The following is a 12,950-nucleotide window of genomic DNA, read 5'->3' as shown; positions in this document are numbered from 1 at the left end:
AGGGAGGGGCTACAGCTCAGATACAAAGTGAATAAAATGTATTTAATATATTTTTTATTTTTTTAAATAATCATTTTTTTTATTAATTGTACTTTATTCACTTTGTATCCCCCCCTGTGGTTCCCTCCCTCCTTCCGTCCCAATTTCTCCCTTCCTCCACCCTCTGCATGCATGCCCCTCCCCACGTCCACTGATAGGGGAGGTCTTCTTTTCCTTCCTTCTGATCCTAGTCAATTAGGTCTCATCAGGAGTGGCTGCATTGTCTTCTTCTCTGGCCTGGTATGGCTGCTTCCCCTTCAGGAGGAGGTAATTAAAGAGCAGGCCAATCAGTTCATGTCAGAGACAGTCCCTGTTCCTATTACAATGGAATCCACTTGGATACTGAACTGCCATGGGCTACATCTGCGCAGGGGTCTTAGCCAGAAGCTGGAAACAGCCCGGATGCCCCTCAGTGGAGGAATGGATGCACAAATTGTGGTATATCTACACAATGAAATATTACTCAGCAATAAAAAAAACAAGGAAATCATGAAATTTGCAGGTAAATGGTGGGATCTGGAAAAGATCATCCTGCGTGAGCTATCCCAGAAGCAGAAAGAGGCACACGCTATATACTCACTCATATAGACATATAATATAGGATAAACCTACTAAAATCTGTACACCTAAAGAAAGTAATCAAGAGGGAGGACTCTTGCTAAAATACTCAATTCCTATCCAGAAAGGCAAAGAGGTATAAAAAATTTTTAAAGCCTATACACCACAAAATTTGAAAATCTAAATGAAACATACAATTTTCATGATTGATTCCACTTTCTAAAGCTGAATCAACATCAGGTAAATAAATTAAATAGTCCTACGTTCCCTAATGACATAGAAGCAATCATCAAAAGTCTCCCATCCAAAAAAGCCCTGGAACAGATGGTTTCAGTGCCAATTTCTGCTAGACTTTCAAAGAAGGGCTAATAGTAATACTCTTCAAACTATTCCACAACATAGAAACAGAAGGAACATTACCAAACTCATTCTATGAAGCGACAGTCGCCTTGATACCTAAACCACACAAAGATCCAAGAAACAAAGAGAATTTCAGACCAAGTTTCCTTATAAACATTGATGCAAAACAAAAACAAAAACAAAAATAAAACAACTCAATAAAACACTTGCAAACCAAATCCAAGAATGCATCAAAGATATCATCCACTATGACCAAGTAGGCTTCATCTCCATTATGCAGGGGTGTTTCACTCTATGGGAATCCATCAATGTAATCTGCATATAAACAAACTGAAAAAAAAAAGCCCCACATGATTATCTCTTTAGATGCTGAAAAAGCATTTGATAAAATTCAACACCCTTTCATGTTCAAAGTCTTGGAGAGATCAGGGATACAAAGCACCTACCTAAACATAGTAAAAGGCTGTATACAGCAAGCCTATAACCAACATCAAACTAAACAGAGAGAAACTTAAAACAATTCCACTGAAATCAGGGACAAGGCGAGGCTGCTCACTCTCTCAATATCTTTTTAATATAGTACTTGAACTCTAGTTAGAGCAATAAGACAACTAAAAGAGATCAAGGGTATTCAAATCAGAAAAGAAGAAGTCAAAGTATCATTATTTGCAGATGATATGATGGTTTACATGCGTGAACCCAAAAATTCAACCAGAGAACTCCTTCAGCTGATAAACACTTTTGGCAAAGTGGCTGGCTACAAAAACTCAAAAGAAAAATCAGTTGTCTTCCTACATATGAATGACAAATGGGCTGAGAAAGAAATTAAAGAAACAACACCCTTCACAATAGCCACAAAAACATAAAGTATCTTGGTGTAACTCTAACCAAGCAAGGAAAAGATTTGTATGAAAAAAACTTCAAGTCTTTGAAGAAAGAAATTGAAGAAGATAGGAGAAGATGCAAAGATCTCCCATGCTCATGGATTGGTAGGATTAACACAGTGAAAATGGCCATCTTACCAAAAGCAATCTACAGATTCAATGGAATTCCCATCAAACTACCAACACAATTCTTTACAGACCTTGAAAGAACAACTCTCAATTTATGTTTTTCATGTGGAAAAACATAAAACCCCAGAATATCTATAACAATCCTCTACAATAAAATATCTTCTGGAGTTATCACCATCCCTGATCTCAAGCTGTACTAGAGAGCAACAGTAATAAAAACTGCATGGTTGGCATAGAAACAGACTGGTGGACCAATGGAATCAAATAGAAGACCCAGAAATAAACCTATATGCCTATGGACACCTGACTTTTGACAAAGATGCCAAAGCCTTTTAACAGAAAAAAGACAGCATCTTCAACAAATGATGTGGGTCTAACTGGATGTCTACATGTAGAAAAATGCAAATAGACCATATCTATTACCCTGCACACAATTAAAGTCCAAGTGGATCAAAGACCTCAACATAAAACCAGACACATTAAATCTGTTGGAAGAAAACGTGGGGATGAGTTTCTAACACTTTGGCACAGGAGACAACTTCCTGAACAGAACACAAATCAGGCTCTAAGATCAACAATCAATAAATGGGATCTCATGAAACTGAAAAGTTTGTGTAAAGCAAAGGACAGTCAAAGGAAAGAACAAAACTACAGTCTACTGGATGGCAAAAGATCTTCACCAACCCTACATCTGATAGAAGGCTAATATCCAGAATATATAAAGAACTCAAGAAATTAGACAACAACAAACCAAATAAAATGATTAAAATAATGGGATCCAGAGCCAAGCAAAGAAGTCTCAACAGAGGAATATTGAATAGCAGAGAAACACTTAAAAGAAATGTTCAGCATCCTTAATCATCAGGAAAATGTAAATCAAAGCAACTCTGAGTTTCCATGTTATACTATCAGACTGGCTAAGTACAAAAACTCAAGTGACAATACATGCTGGAGAGGATGTGGAGAAGGGGAACCCTCCTCCATTGCTGGTGGGAGTGCAAACTTGTACAACTATGGAAATTAATCTGGTGCTTTCTCAGAAAATTGGGAATAGAACTACCTCAAGATCCAGCTATACCACTCCCGAGCATATACCCAAAAGATGCCCCACCATTCAATAAGGACATTTGCTCAACTATGTTCATGGTAACTTTATTTGTAACAGCCATTACCTGGAAACAACCTAGATGTCCCTCAATGGAGGGACATTGTGGTACATTTACACAATAGAATTCTATTAAAAAACAAGGAATCCATGAATTTGCAGGCAAATGGATGGAGCTATAAGAAATCATACTGTGTGAGGTAACCCAGAAACAGAAAGACAGGCATGGTATATACGCATTTATAAGTGGATATTAGATATATAATATAAGATAACAATACTAAAATCTACAGCCTTGAAGAGGCTAAACAATAAGGAGGACCCTAGGGAGGATTTTTAAATCTTATTCAGAATGGCAAACAGGACACCAGAAGTAGTGGAAGAGAGGGAACAGGACAGGAGCCTACTCTAGAGGGTCCTCTAAAAGGCTCCACCCAACAGGGAATCGAAGCAGATGCTGAGACTCACAGCCAAATTTTGGGCAGAGCTCCCGGAGTCTTGTGGAAGAAGGAGGTGGGAAGGGATAGAAGTACCCAGAGGGGAGAGGAGTTCCACAAGAAGACCAACAATGCTAACAAAGCTGAGCCCTGGGGGTCCTGCAGAGACTGATGCATCAACCAAGGACCATTCATGGAGAGGACCTAGACCTCCCTGCTCAGAGAGATCTGATTGGCAACTCAGTTTCCGCGTGGGTACCCGAGTAAGGTGAACAGGGGCTGTCTCTGTCATGAACTCAATTGCTTGCTCTTTGTTCACTTGCTCATTGCAATGCGGCCTTGCCAGGCCACAGAGGAAGAGGATCCAGGCAGTCTTGATGAGACTTGATAAGCTAGGGTCAGATGGCAGGGGAGGAGAACTAACCCCTTTCAGTGGACTAGGGGAAGGGAATGGGGGAAGAGGGAGGGCCCGGCACAAGCCCTCTGCTCTTTGTCAAATCTCACAGAGGGTTTTTCTTCTCTGTAATCCTGGCATGGTGCAGTCTGCCTTAAAAATATCACCGTGAGCATTAGAGATGACCCGAGACACGCGTGATACCTTTGGCACAATCAACACACATTGAGTCTGCGTCTGTCGGTTCCTTTTCAAATAGCCGGTTGTTCATCGCTTCTGCTAGGCTCCACTTACGGGTATGTGCAGATGTTTCCAAAGCGCATAAGAAATAGCACACCTCGAAACGCAAGATAAGATGGGAGCTTTGGATAAACTTTGGTTTTGTGAGACAGGAGACGGAAATGAGTTTTAGTACAGTCTAATAAATGCAAAGAGAGATTTTAAGCCAGGAAGATAAGACGAGACAGGAGCAGCGCCCACCCAACTTGACAAAGAAAGCATTAAAACCCCGTTCATCAGCGTTGCACGAGCTACGGTTTGTTCACTGTCAGACACGTGGTCGGATGTTCGGGTTTATACATTTTAATAGAGAACGAGAAGGATCAGTGATAACATCCAGCGTTCCTCGGGAAAAGATTGAAGCACAGACTGGAGTTAGGAAGGGGCAAAACACAAGTGCTTCATTTTCAGGAGTGATTCCGGCTTCTTAGTACTGAGCTCCACCATGGAATGTTTGACACTCTGCTCTTTAAGGCCTTCTGGATTGCCCTCTTCGAGGGCTGCAGTAGTAGCGGCAACAGCAGTAGTATAAGCCAAGTTATAGATGAACTTCAATCTTTTGGTATGGACCATCTTAAACCATCTTCGGAAGGTTTGTTTGATGGTTGAAGAGGCTATTTTATTGGCTATTTCTTTGAAAAGTTTACGGGTTTTTTCTGCCAACAGTTTGATCACAGGGTCTTCCTCCCGGGTCACTCTTTCAATAACTGTAACAGCAGAGAGAGGTCCTTACGTCAAGGTCTCGCTGGCTCCAACCAACATTAAGTTTCTAAGCAGCCATCTTTCACCAAGTGGTTCTCCCCTTTGTCTCCCTCTGACCCCTGTAACTCTTCCCCAACCTTCTCTTGACTAGCATGATCTATTAAAGAAAAATAAAAATGGTCACCAAATGTATGGCATACATATATGCTAAGCATTCTGCCCAGTATGGTAAGGAGGGACTCGTGTATATTGTATTGGTAACAGCCAAGTAGAACAATAGAATAGGTCCAAGTGCTAATTAATAGGAAAATGATTAATATTAAGATTATTGCGAAATATAATAGCACACGTATTTTAATTTAATGAGGTCAATGCATAGTCTTTGGAATGGAAATATGCTTATGATAAATAGCCTTGAACTTGTAGCTTCAAACTGCCCAATGGCTGGGACTGGGGGGGGGAAGAGCCATGTTATTATCTTTTTCTTTTTCCTTTTGGATAAAAGAAATAGAATAAGGAAGAATATTTTAGAAAAGAAAAGGAGAGAAGGAGAAGAGTATGAGCTTAAGAAGGATTAAGGGGGAAGTGCAGGCCTTGGCGTTTAGCAGGTGGTCAGAAGTTTTGAATGGATGAAAGAGACCAAACGGATGAAGGCGAGGCAACGATGCTGCCAGTGGGCACACTCTTTAGAGCAACTGTGCCACCCTGGTAGAGACGGTGACAGGGGAGGTGACTGCGAGAGTACAGTGTGGAAGTACATAGGAAATCCTCGACCTTCCAGCAGTGTTGTGAACTTGAAATTTCTCTGAATAATAGTGGACTTTAAAAAGGGAAAAAGGAAGAAAGGAGGGAAAGAAGAAAGGAAGGGAGGGAGGAAGAGAAAAGAGAGGTGGAGAGCTATCCTAGCTGTTTTCTTTCAAAGCTTTTGTTTTAGATTTAGGTTTTTACGTTTGTGGACGGTGTGCCTGAGTGTATGTATGTGCAGTCATGACTACCTGGTGCCCGAGGAGGTCAGCAGAGGATCCCCTAGAAATGGTGGCGTGGATAGTTGTGAATCACCGTGTGGGTCCTGGTCATTGAACTCTGGCCCTCTGCAAGAACAAGTGCTTCCAAGTGCTGATCCAGCTCTCTAGCCCGCCCCATCCGCTACTTTATCTAAAGAGGCAGCAGAGAGATGCAAGGAGAGAGCAGTGCCCGGGACCCAGGTCATTACCCTTCTTTTTTTGCCTCCCCCCTTTACATGTTAGTATTTACTAACATGTATAATTCATGAGGAAAGAGCCAACTTTATTTACTAGAGTTGCCCAACAACTACATGGTGTTATCACAAAGGACATGTTGGAAAAATATTTGCGGATATGTAAGTGAATGACTCCTGAAAGTCCAGTAGCCTCTCAAGTTTGTAGGATGATAATTAGATTTCAGACAATGAGATAAATTTGGAGACTGAAACAGAGGTAATAAGAGAGATAGAATAGGGAGAGAGAGAAAATGCGCCTTAACCTAGTACTTCTACTGATTTTCTCAACCGTAAACCCACCATCATCTGATTCTCATCCTGTAACGCTTACCATAGAACCCTTGTTTGATAGAATGAAAACAGTGAATTTATTTGGATCTATATTTGTAGACCTCAAGCTTACCCTCAATCATGGTGTCAATTTCATCTCTGAGTAGTAAATGTGCTCCCGATTTCCCCAGGTACCCTGTGTGTAACAGATAAGCAGAGTTAGACCAAAATAAACTATCAAATACATTTCTGTTGTGATCTTGCTAGATCTTAGCTTCTCCTTAAACTATCTTTTATTATTTAATGAAATTATTCAATGAAATAATTATTATTTAATGAAAACTTAAAATATGTGTATGCAGAATGACCATAAAGTGAACACACTTTAGCTCCCATGTAGGTTCACACTCCACAAACCTTCCACAAGCCTTTTGCAAGTTCCTTCACATTTCAGAATGTGTTTTAGGGTGCTATTATCTTTGTTCAACAGAGTTTTGTGAGATGTGCCCATGTTCCTTTTTGTAGCAATGGCGCATGTGTTTCCATTGTTACATGCATAGTAGAGATTTTTTGAAACACAGCCTAGCTATTGGCTCATTTTGTTTACACATAGCCTATTGTGTACTGCTCTAGTTCTTGGTGGACCCTGGGAGAATGGAGCCACAGACTAAAGTCTCATGCAATAGCTGACTTTATTCAGAGCATCAAACAAGTTATATTGAGGGTTAAGAAGAGTTACACACAATGGAGTACTACTCAGCTGTTGCAAAAAAAAAAAAAAATTACGTCATGGAATTTTGATAGAACCAGAAAAATAATCCTGAGTGAGGTAACCCAGACCCAGAAAGACAAACTTGGTATGTACTCACTTAGAAGGGGACATTAGCCTTAAAGTAAAGGATAATAATGCTATGATCCCAGAGACCCAGAGATGTTAGATGACGAGGAGGACTCAAGGAGGAAGACTCATGAATCTCCTTGGGTAGATTTCGAGGGTTGACTGGGAGTGGAGGTGGTGATGTGGGACAGGAGGAACCAGATGGGGAGGAGGGCAGATGAAGGGAGAGAGTCCTGAGAGAGATGGCTGGAATTGTGGGGTGTTTCTGGGCAAGGTAGAAATGTAGTGCAATGGAAACTCCTAGTGCAATGGGAATCCACGAGAGTGCCCCCAGTGAAGGCTCCTAGGAATGGGGGATACGGAGAGATTGGGGCAATAACCTAGCCACAAAACTTTTGACCTACAATTTGTCCTGCCTGCAAGATACAGTAGGCTGAACTCAGTGAACCCTGCAGAGGAGGATGAGGGATTGTAGGAGCCACAGGCATCAAGGACACTGTAAGAAAATGGCCCACAGAATCAACTAACCAAAGCTCATAAGTGCTCACAGAGAATGAACAGACCGTCAGGGAGACTGTCTGGGTCTGATGTGGTCCTCTGCATCTATGTTACAGTTGTGTAGCTTGATATTCTTGTGAGACTACTAACAGTAGGTGTGTGGGTGTCTTTGAGTCTTTTGTCTGCTTTGGGGACCTTTTTTCTCCTACTGGGTTGTTTCATCCTGCCTTGATGTGAAGGGAGGGGCCTAAGCTTGTTAGAACTTGATGTGTCATGTTTGGTTGATATCCCTGAGAGGCCTAACCCTTTTCTGAAAGGAGAGGAGAAGGAGTGGCTGTGGGGGAGAGGGTTCATGGTGGCAGGGACTGGGAGGAGAGTGGGCAGGGGAAATATATGAGAGAAGAATAAATATAAAAGAAGGAAAAGTTGTTGTTGAGAGCCAAGGGACCCACACAAACCCTACAGGGGATTGTCTTCCGCATTAGAATTCACGAATCTTCCATCAATGTGTAGTCTTGATTTAAATTCGTGTAACTGTGGGTTTCTACTTCTGGTCCATAGTAAATCAAAAGAAGTTCAAGGAGTTACAAAGAAAAATAAAAAGAGTTACGTGAATAAAGTGTACAATCACAAGGGCAAGCTGCACAATGGCAAAAATGTGTTTTTTCCATATAGGCAAATAAACAAATAACCAGTTGTAATGAATAATCTGAAGTAAGCTCACTTCTGTCCACATCTCTGAGGGGCAGAAAAGCATAAACCATCAACGAGTCTATGGTTTGGTTTTGTTTTGTTTTTCTTCAGAAACTGAGTCATTAGACTCTTGTCTTGGGTTTTTGGAGTTTCCCTACGAATACTCAGAAATCTCCTTACAGAACTCCGTTCCTCAGTGTACAGCTACATGTAAGCGGTCCATGTTCCAGCAAATAACTTCCCACCGATTCTCATGTGAGCAACTCTATTTAAACTCTCTCACACACAAAAGGCCCAAAAGTGAGAGCAGGGCCTGCCGGGGAACAGGCCTTCAGGGAGAGTCAGAGAGATGAGACCAGGTAACGGAGAGCAAGGAGGATAAACATCGTTATGTACATGCATGAAATGATCACAGTTGGGCACGCAACTCAGCCGACAAGTGCCTACATGATCTCCAGAACTACAGCTTACAGCAACAACAATAAAAAGACCCGTTCTGCATCTTGATGGCTGTTACCAAATTGTCCTCATTCGTAGCATCAGAATGATGAAAACTCTTTTCTGTCCTCCCCTGTCAGGGTCAGAACTACATAACACAACAGGGTAAAAACAACGGCACCTTCAGCTTCCTAGATGCCTATCAACTGCTGAACAGACAATGATAGACGTGGTACAGTTGTACCATGAGGTTTTATTCACCTGCTAAGAAAAAAGATAAAATTATGAAAATTCCCAGTAAATGGACAGAGCTAGAGGCTTGAGGCAATCATCCTGAGTGAGGAGACTCAGTCCCAGAAAGACAAACATCTTGTATTTTCTCCTATATGTGGATGTTTAGGTATGTTTAGGTGTTTCATAGATAATACCCACAGAGTTCAGGTAGTTAGCAAGAGCACATTTCCAAGGAAGTGGAAATAAAATACAGTCATGCACTGCTTTCTTAGTGAAGCTGTGGAAATTTTATTCTTAAATGACAATTCTTAATATTATTTACCTTTCTTAACCAAATTGTTTTCTGTGGTTTTTAATTTGGATTTTAACTTTGCAGTGTTTTTTTTTTTAATTGCAAAATGTTTTATTTTTACAGTTAGAAATCTTTTCTTATGGCGCATATCGTGAATTTTCATGTAGAAAGCTCCTCTGCCTTGTGGCTATCAAGTGCATTTTCCATGTTTGTCAAATTATTTTGTTATAACTATTATTGTAAAATAAATTATTATTTTCAGCATCAGCATTGAAACTTTGCCTACTGGTATTTGCTTAATGCAAGAGTGAATATATATACACGTATTCCATATGATTTACCAGGTGTCCATACATTTAAAGAATATTCCACATAATCCATATTTAATCACTGTCAAAGTCTGTGGCTTACTCTTTAAAATCTTATATAACTTGGAGGTTATTTCCCAGTGTTATTTTGTTCCATTTTCCTGTCTGTTCATTGCATGTGATCTTTAGTTATTGTGGCTAAGCTGACACCTGGCCCTGATGCTTTGGGTTGGAATCTTCACTGTTTTTACCCATAACTTTTTATATTAACTAGGAATCGATGCATCAGCTTTGAAGACAAACTGTTGATATATGTATAGGCTAAAAAAAGCCTCAGGACTCGAAATTTTATTCCTTCCTTCTCAAGTAGAATTCATGCTCTACTCATTTCTGAAGTTTTGTTTTCTTCAGTAATGTTCGTAAGCAGTCTTCATGCGTGCTGTGCCCCCACTTCAGAGTTTGTATTTCTTTATTCCCGCCATCCTCTTTTCCTTCCTCTTTCTTCCTCTATCATCTTCTGTTCTTCTTTGTTTGTTTGAGACAGGGTTTCTCTGTGTAGCCTTGGCTGTCCTGGACTCACTTTGGAGACCAGGCTGTCCTCAAGCTCACAGAGATCCGCCTGCCCCAGCCTCCCTGAGGGCCGGGATCACAGGCTTGCTCCTTCCGCCACACGCAGCTCACCTTCTAGTCTTCTTTCTTTTCCAGCCCCCCCCCCATCCTGCCCTCACCGTATTTCTTCTCGCTCTCCTTCTCTCCCGTTTTTTCCTCTGTCATTTTTTCCTTATTTCTTTTTTTACCCATTATAAATGAGATCATTTCTTCCTGTATATTTCCTACTGGCTACTTGTTTTTTTTTTTATTAATTTATTTTTATTAGTTACAGTTTATTCACTTTGTATCCCAGCTGTAGTCCCCTCCTTTGGCCCCTCCCTCACCTCCTCCCATGCACCTCCCCCTGTCTACTTATAGAGGAGGTCCTCCTCCCCTTCCATCTGACCCTAGTCTATCAGGACTAACTGCATTCATTGTCTTCCTCTGTGGCCAGGTAAGGCTGCACCCCCCTGAGGGGGAGGTGATCAAAGAGCAAAAAGTGCCTTGAACTCATTGGCACAGGAGACAACTTCCTGGACAGGACAGTTTTCCTTTTCTGTGATGCTTATTTGTTATCTTTCCTCACACTTGTCCCCTAGGGTATAAAATCTTACTTTTATGGGATTTGCATTGTTTCATCAAATATATTATACACATTTATAGGTACATTCAATCTTTATTTTAAAGTTTTTGACTCACAGAATTACTTATTGTGAATCTCATCTGTTTGGTAAAAATATTTTCTATTTTTTTCTAATTTTTGAGGGGGTATTTTTCCTTCAATTACCTGTACAGAAAATGATACCACCCTTTTATGAAAAATTTATTTATTGGGATTCCACAGTTTTAATCCACAGAGAGGGAAAACTCCAGGTTGTTCAAGAGATTGTATTGATTTGAAAAAAAGTTATAGAATTCTGGGTCTGTGTCTCTGTCTGTCTCTCCTTGTCTTCCTCCTCTTCTCCCCCTTCTCCTCTTCCCTTTTCCCTTTCTTCCTTTCCCTCCCCATCTCCCTTCTTCTCCCCTGTCCTTCTCCTCCCTCTCTCTATGAGCAGCCTAGATCAGAATCCCTAACACTCATCACAGCTCAGCTGGTCATGTGTTTTCAGTGTCCATCTCCTCTCTACAGTGTGATGTAACCACGAATTTTCTCATTTCTTTCTGTTCTTGATGTTCTGGGGTCCCAAATACAAGCAAGGGGAAGCCCTATCACCAAATTTTGAATCCCAGCCTAAAGGATTGTTGATTTTATTGTCGTAGAGGGAATGTCATGAGAAAAGCCACCACTATTGTTGGTGAGAATTGTCCAAGGTCAGCAAGTCCAGTTGTCTTCTCTCCTTTCTTGACGCCTTCCTGGGCTTCTCCATACACATCTTATTTTTAAACTTCACTGGACCTGATTGCTCTTCCTTATTGGTTGTAGTTTGTGGCTCCAGGTATTCAGGTTGTGTTGAATATGATGTTTATATAAAGTTTTAAGTCATCCTTGTTCTTTAGATGGTGAGTTTAGGCAGTAAAGGGATATGACATCATATTCTAAAATTTTATTTTCCATCTTGTTGAACACATTTTGTGTAATAAATAGTAAGACAGAGATACTTTGTGTTGCAAAATAGAACTTCATGGTAATCACATGTATTAACCTTGATTTATCATGTTTATCGTGAAAGGTATTGTCAATCACAAAAATTTGTAAATATTTTAATGAATACTTCCAGCTTTAACACTCTTTTTGCACATTCAAAGACAAATTACGAAATAATTAAATTTATTTACCTACTAATATAACGGCTCCTCTCTTCAGAAAGGCCCGAGAGCTCCCCAGGAATCCTAAGGTATCGGATATTAAGTCTGTAATGTAACTCTCATAAGAAAAAAGCTGAGAATAAAAAAGAAAAAAAATACTTTCTTAATTGTCGATAAAGCATATTTGCTTCCTCTAGAGAAATGTCAAAGGAAGAGACCCTAATTACTTAATTGCTAATATGAAATTAAGACCAATTTAGACTTGGAGATTTTTCTATATAAGTTGTCCTCTTCTTGTTGCTGGCAAAGACTAGTTTATCATAATATTACTGAACCCAGTGCTGTGTTTCCTACTCATCTTTGTTTCTAACCTGCGGTTAGCGCCCTCCCATCCCTATGTTTTTGCTCTTGTTCATACTGAATTGCAAAGGACCGGCTCATGAGGTCATGACAAAATAATTCCAATTTCCCTTTTTGTGATGTGAGGTGTTCTTCTCAATTCTATATCCACCCATAGCTCAGAACAGAAGTACAAAAGAATGAACAATCAATGCTAACGGTGTAAGAAATCTTTTTCTTTCATCTAAAACAAAAGTTCTCAACCTGTGGGTGAGACCCTCCCAGAAAGACCACCAGAAAGCACAGACATTTACATTACGATTCATAGCAAAATTACAGCTATAAAATATCAATGAAGATAACTTCATGGTTTGGGGACACCACAACATGAGGACCTATATTAAAGGACCACAGCAGTAGCAAGGTTGAGGACCACTGAGGTAAAGCTCTTACTGTAATTATAAGTATTATTGTCTTCACATTCTTTCTACCAGATCCCTTGTTTTCGCCACTGGATCTTTCATCATTTGTGTAACCTTAAAGTTATGCTAATCCCTCTGAGAAGAGTTAGAGCAG

The 12,950-nt window shown here is 40.3% G+C and overlaps 1 protein-coding gene across 1 annotated transcript in view; it reads right to left on the bottom strand.

Annotated features, from left to right (window-relative positions):
• Positions 1 to 4,560: 4,560 nt before the first annotated feature.
• Mroh9 (maestro heat like repeat family member 9) overlaps positions 4,561 to 12,950 on the bottom strand; it is a 57,164-nt gene continuing 48,774 nt past the window's right edge. The window contains exons 19-21 of the mRNA XM_055624382.1: positions 12,066 to 12,168; positions 6,531 to 6,593; positions 4,561 to 4,892 (exon numbers count right to left, since the gene is read on the bottom strand). Of these exons, the coding sequence (XP_055480357.1) occupies positions 4,561 to 4,892; positions 6,531 to 6,593; positions 12,066 to 12,168 (498 nt within the window). The remainder of the gene's footprint in view (positions 4,893 to 6,530; positions 6,594 to 12,065; positions 12,169 to 12,950) is intronic.

The sequence above is a fragment of the Psammomys obesus genome, unplaced genomic scaffold (genome assembly GCF_907164565.1).
Source record: "Psammomys obesus unplaced genomic scaffold, mPsaObe1.curated_primary_1811, whole genome shotgun sequence".
Lineage (NCBI taxonomy): Eukaryota > Metazoa > Chordata > Mammalia > Rodentia > Muridae > Psammomys > Psammomys obesus.
Note: the sequence above shows the minus strand (reverse complement) of the source record. Positions and strands in the feature narration are given on the sequence as shown.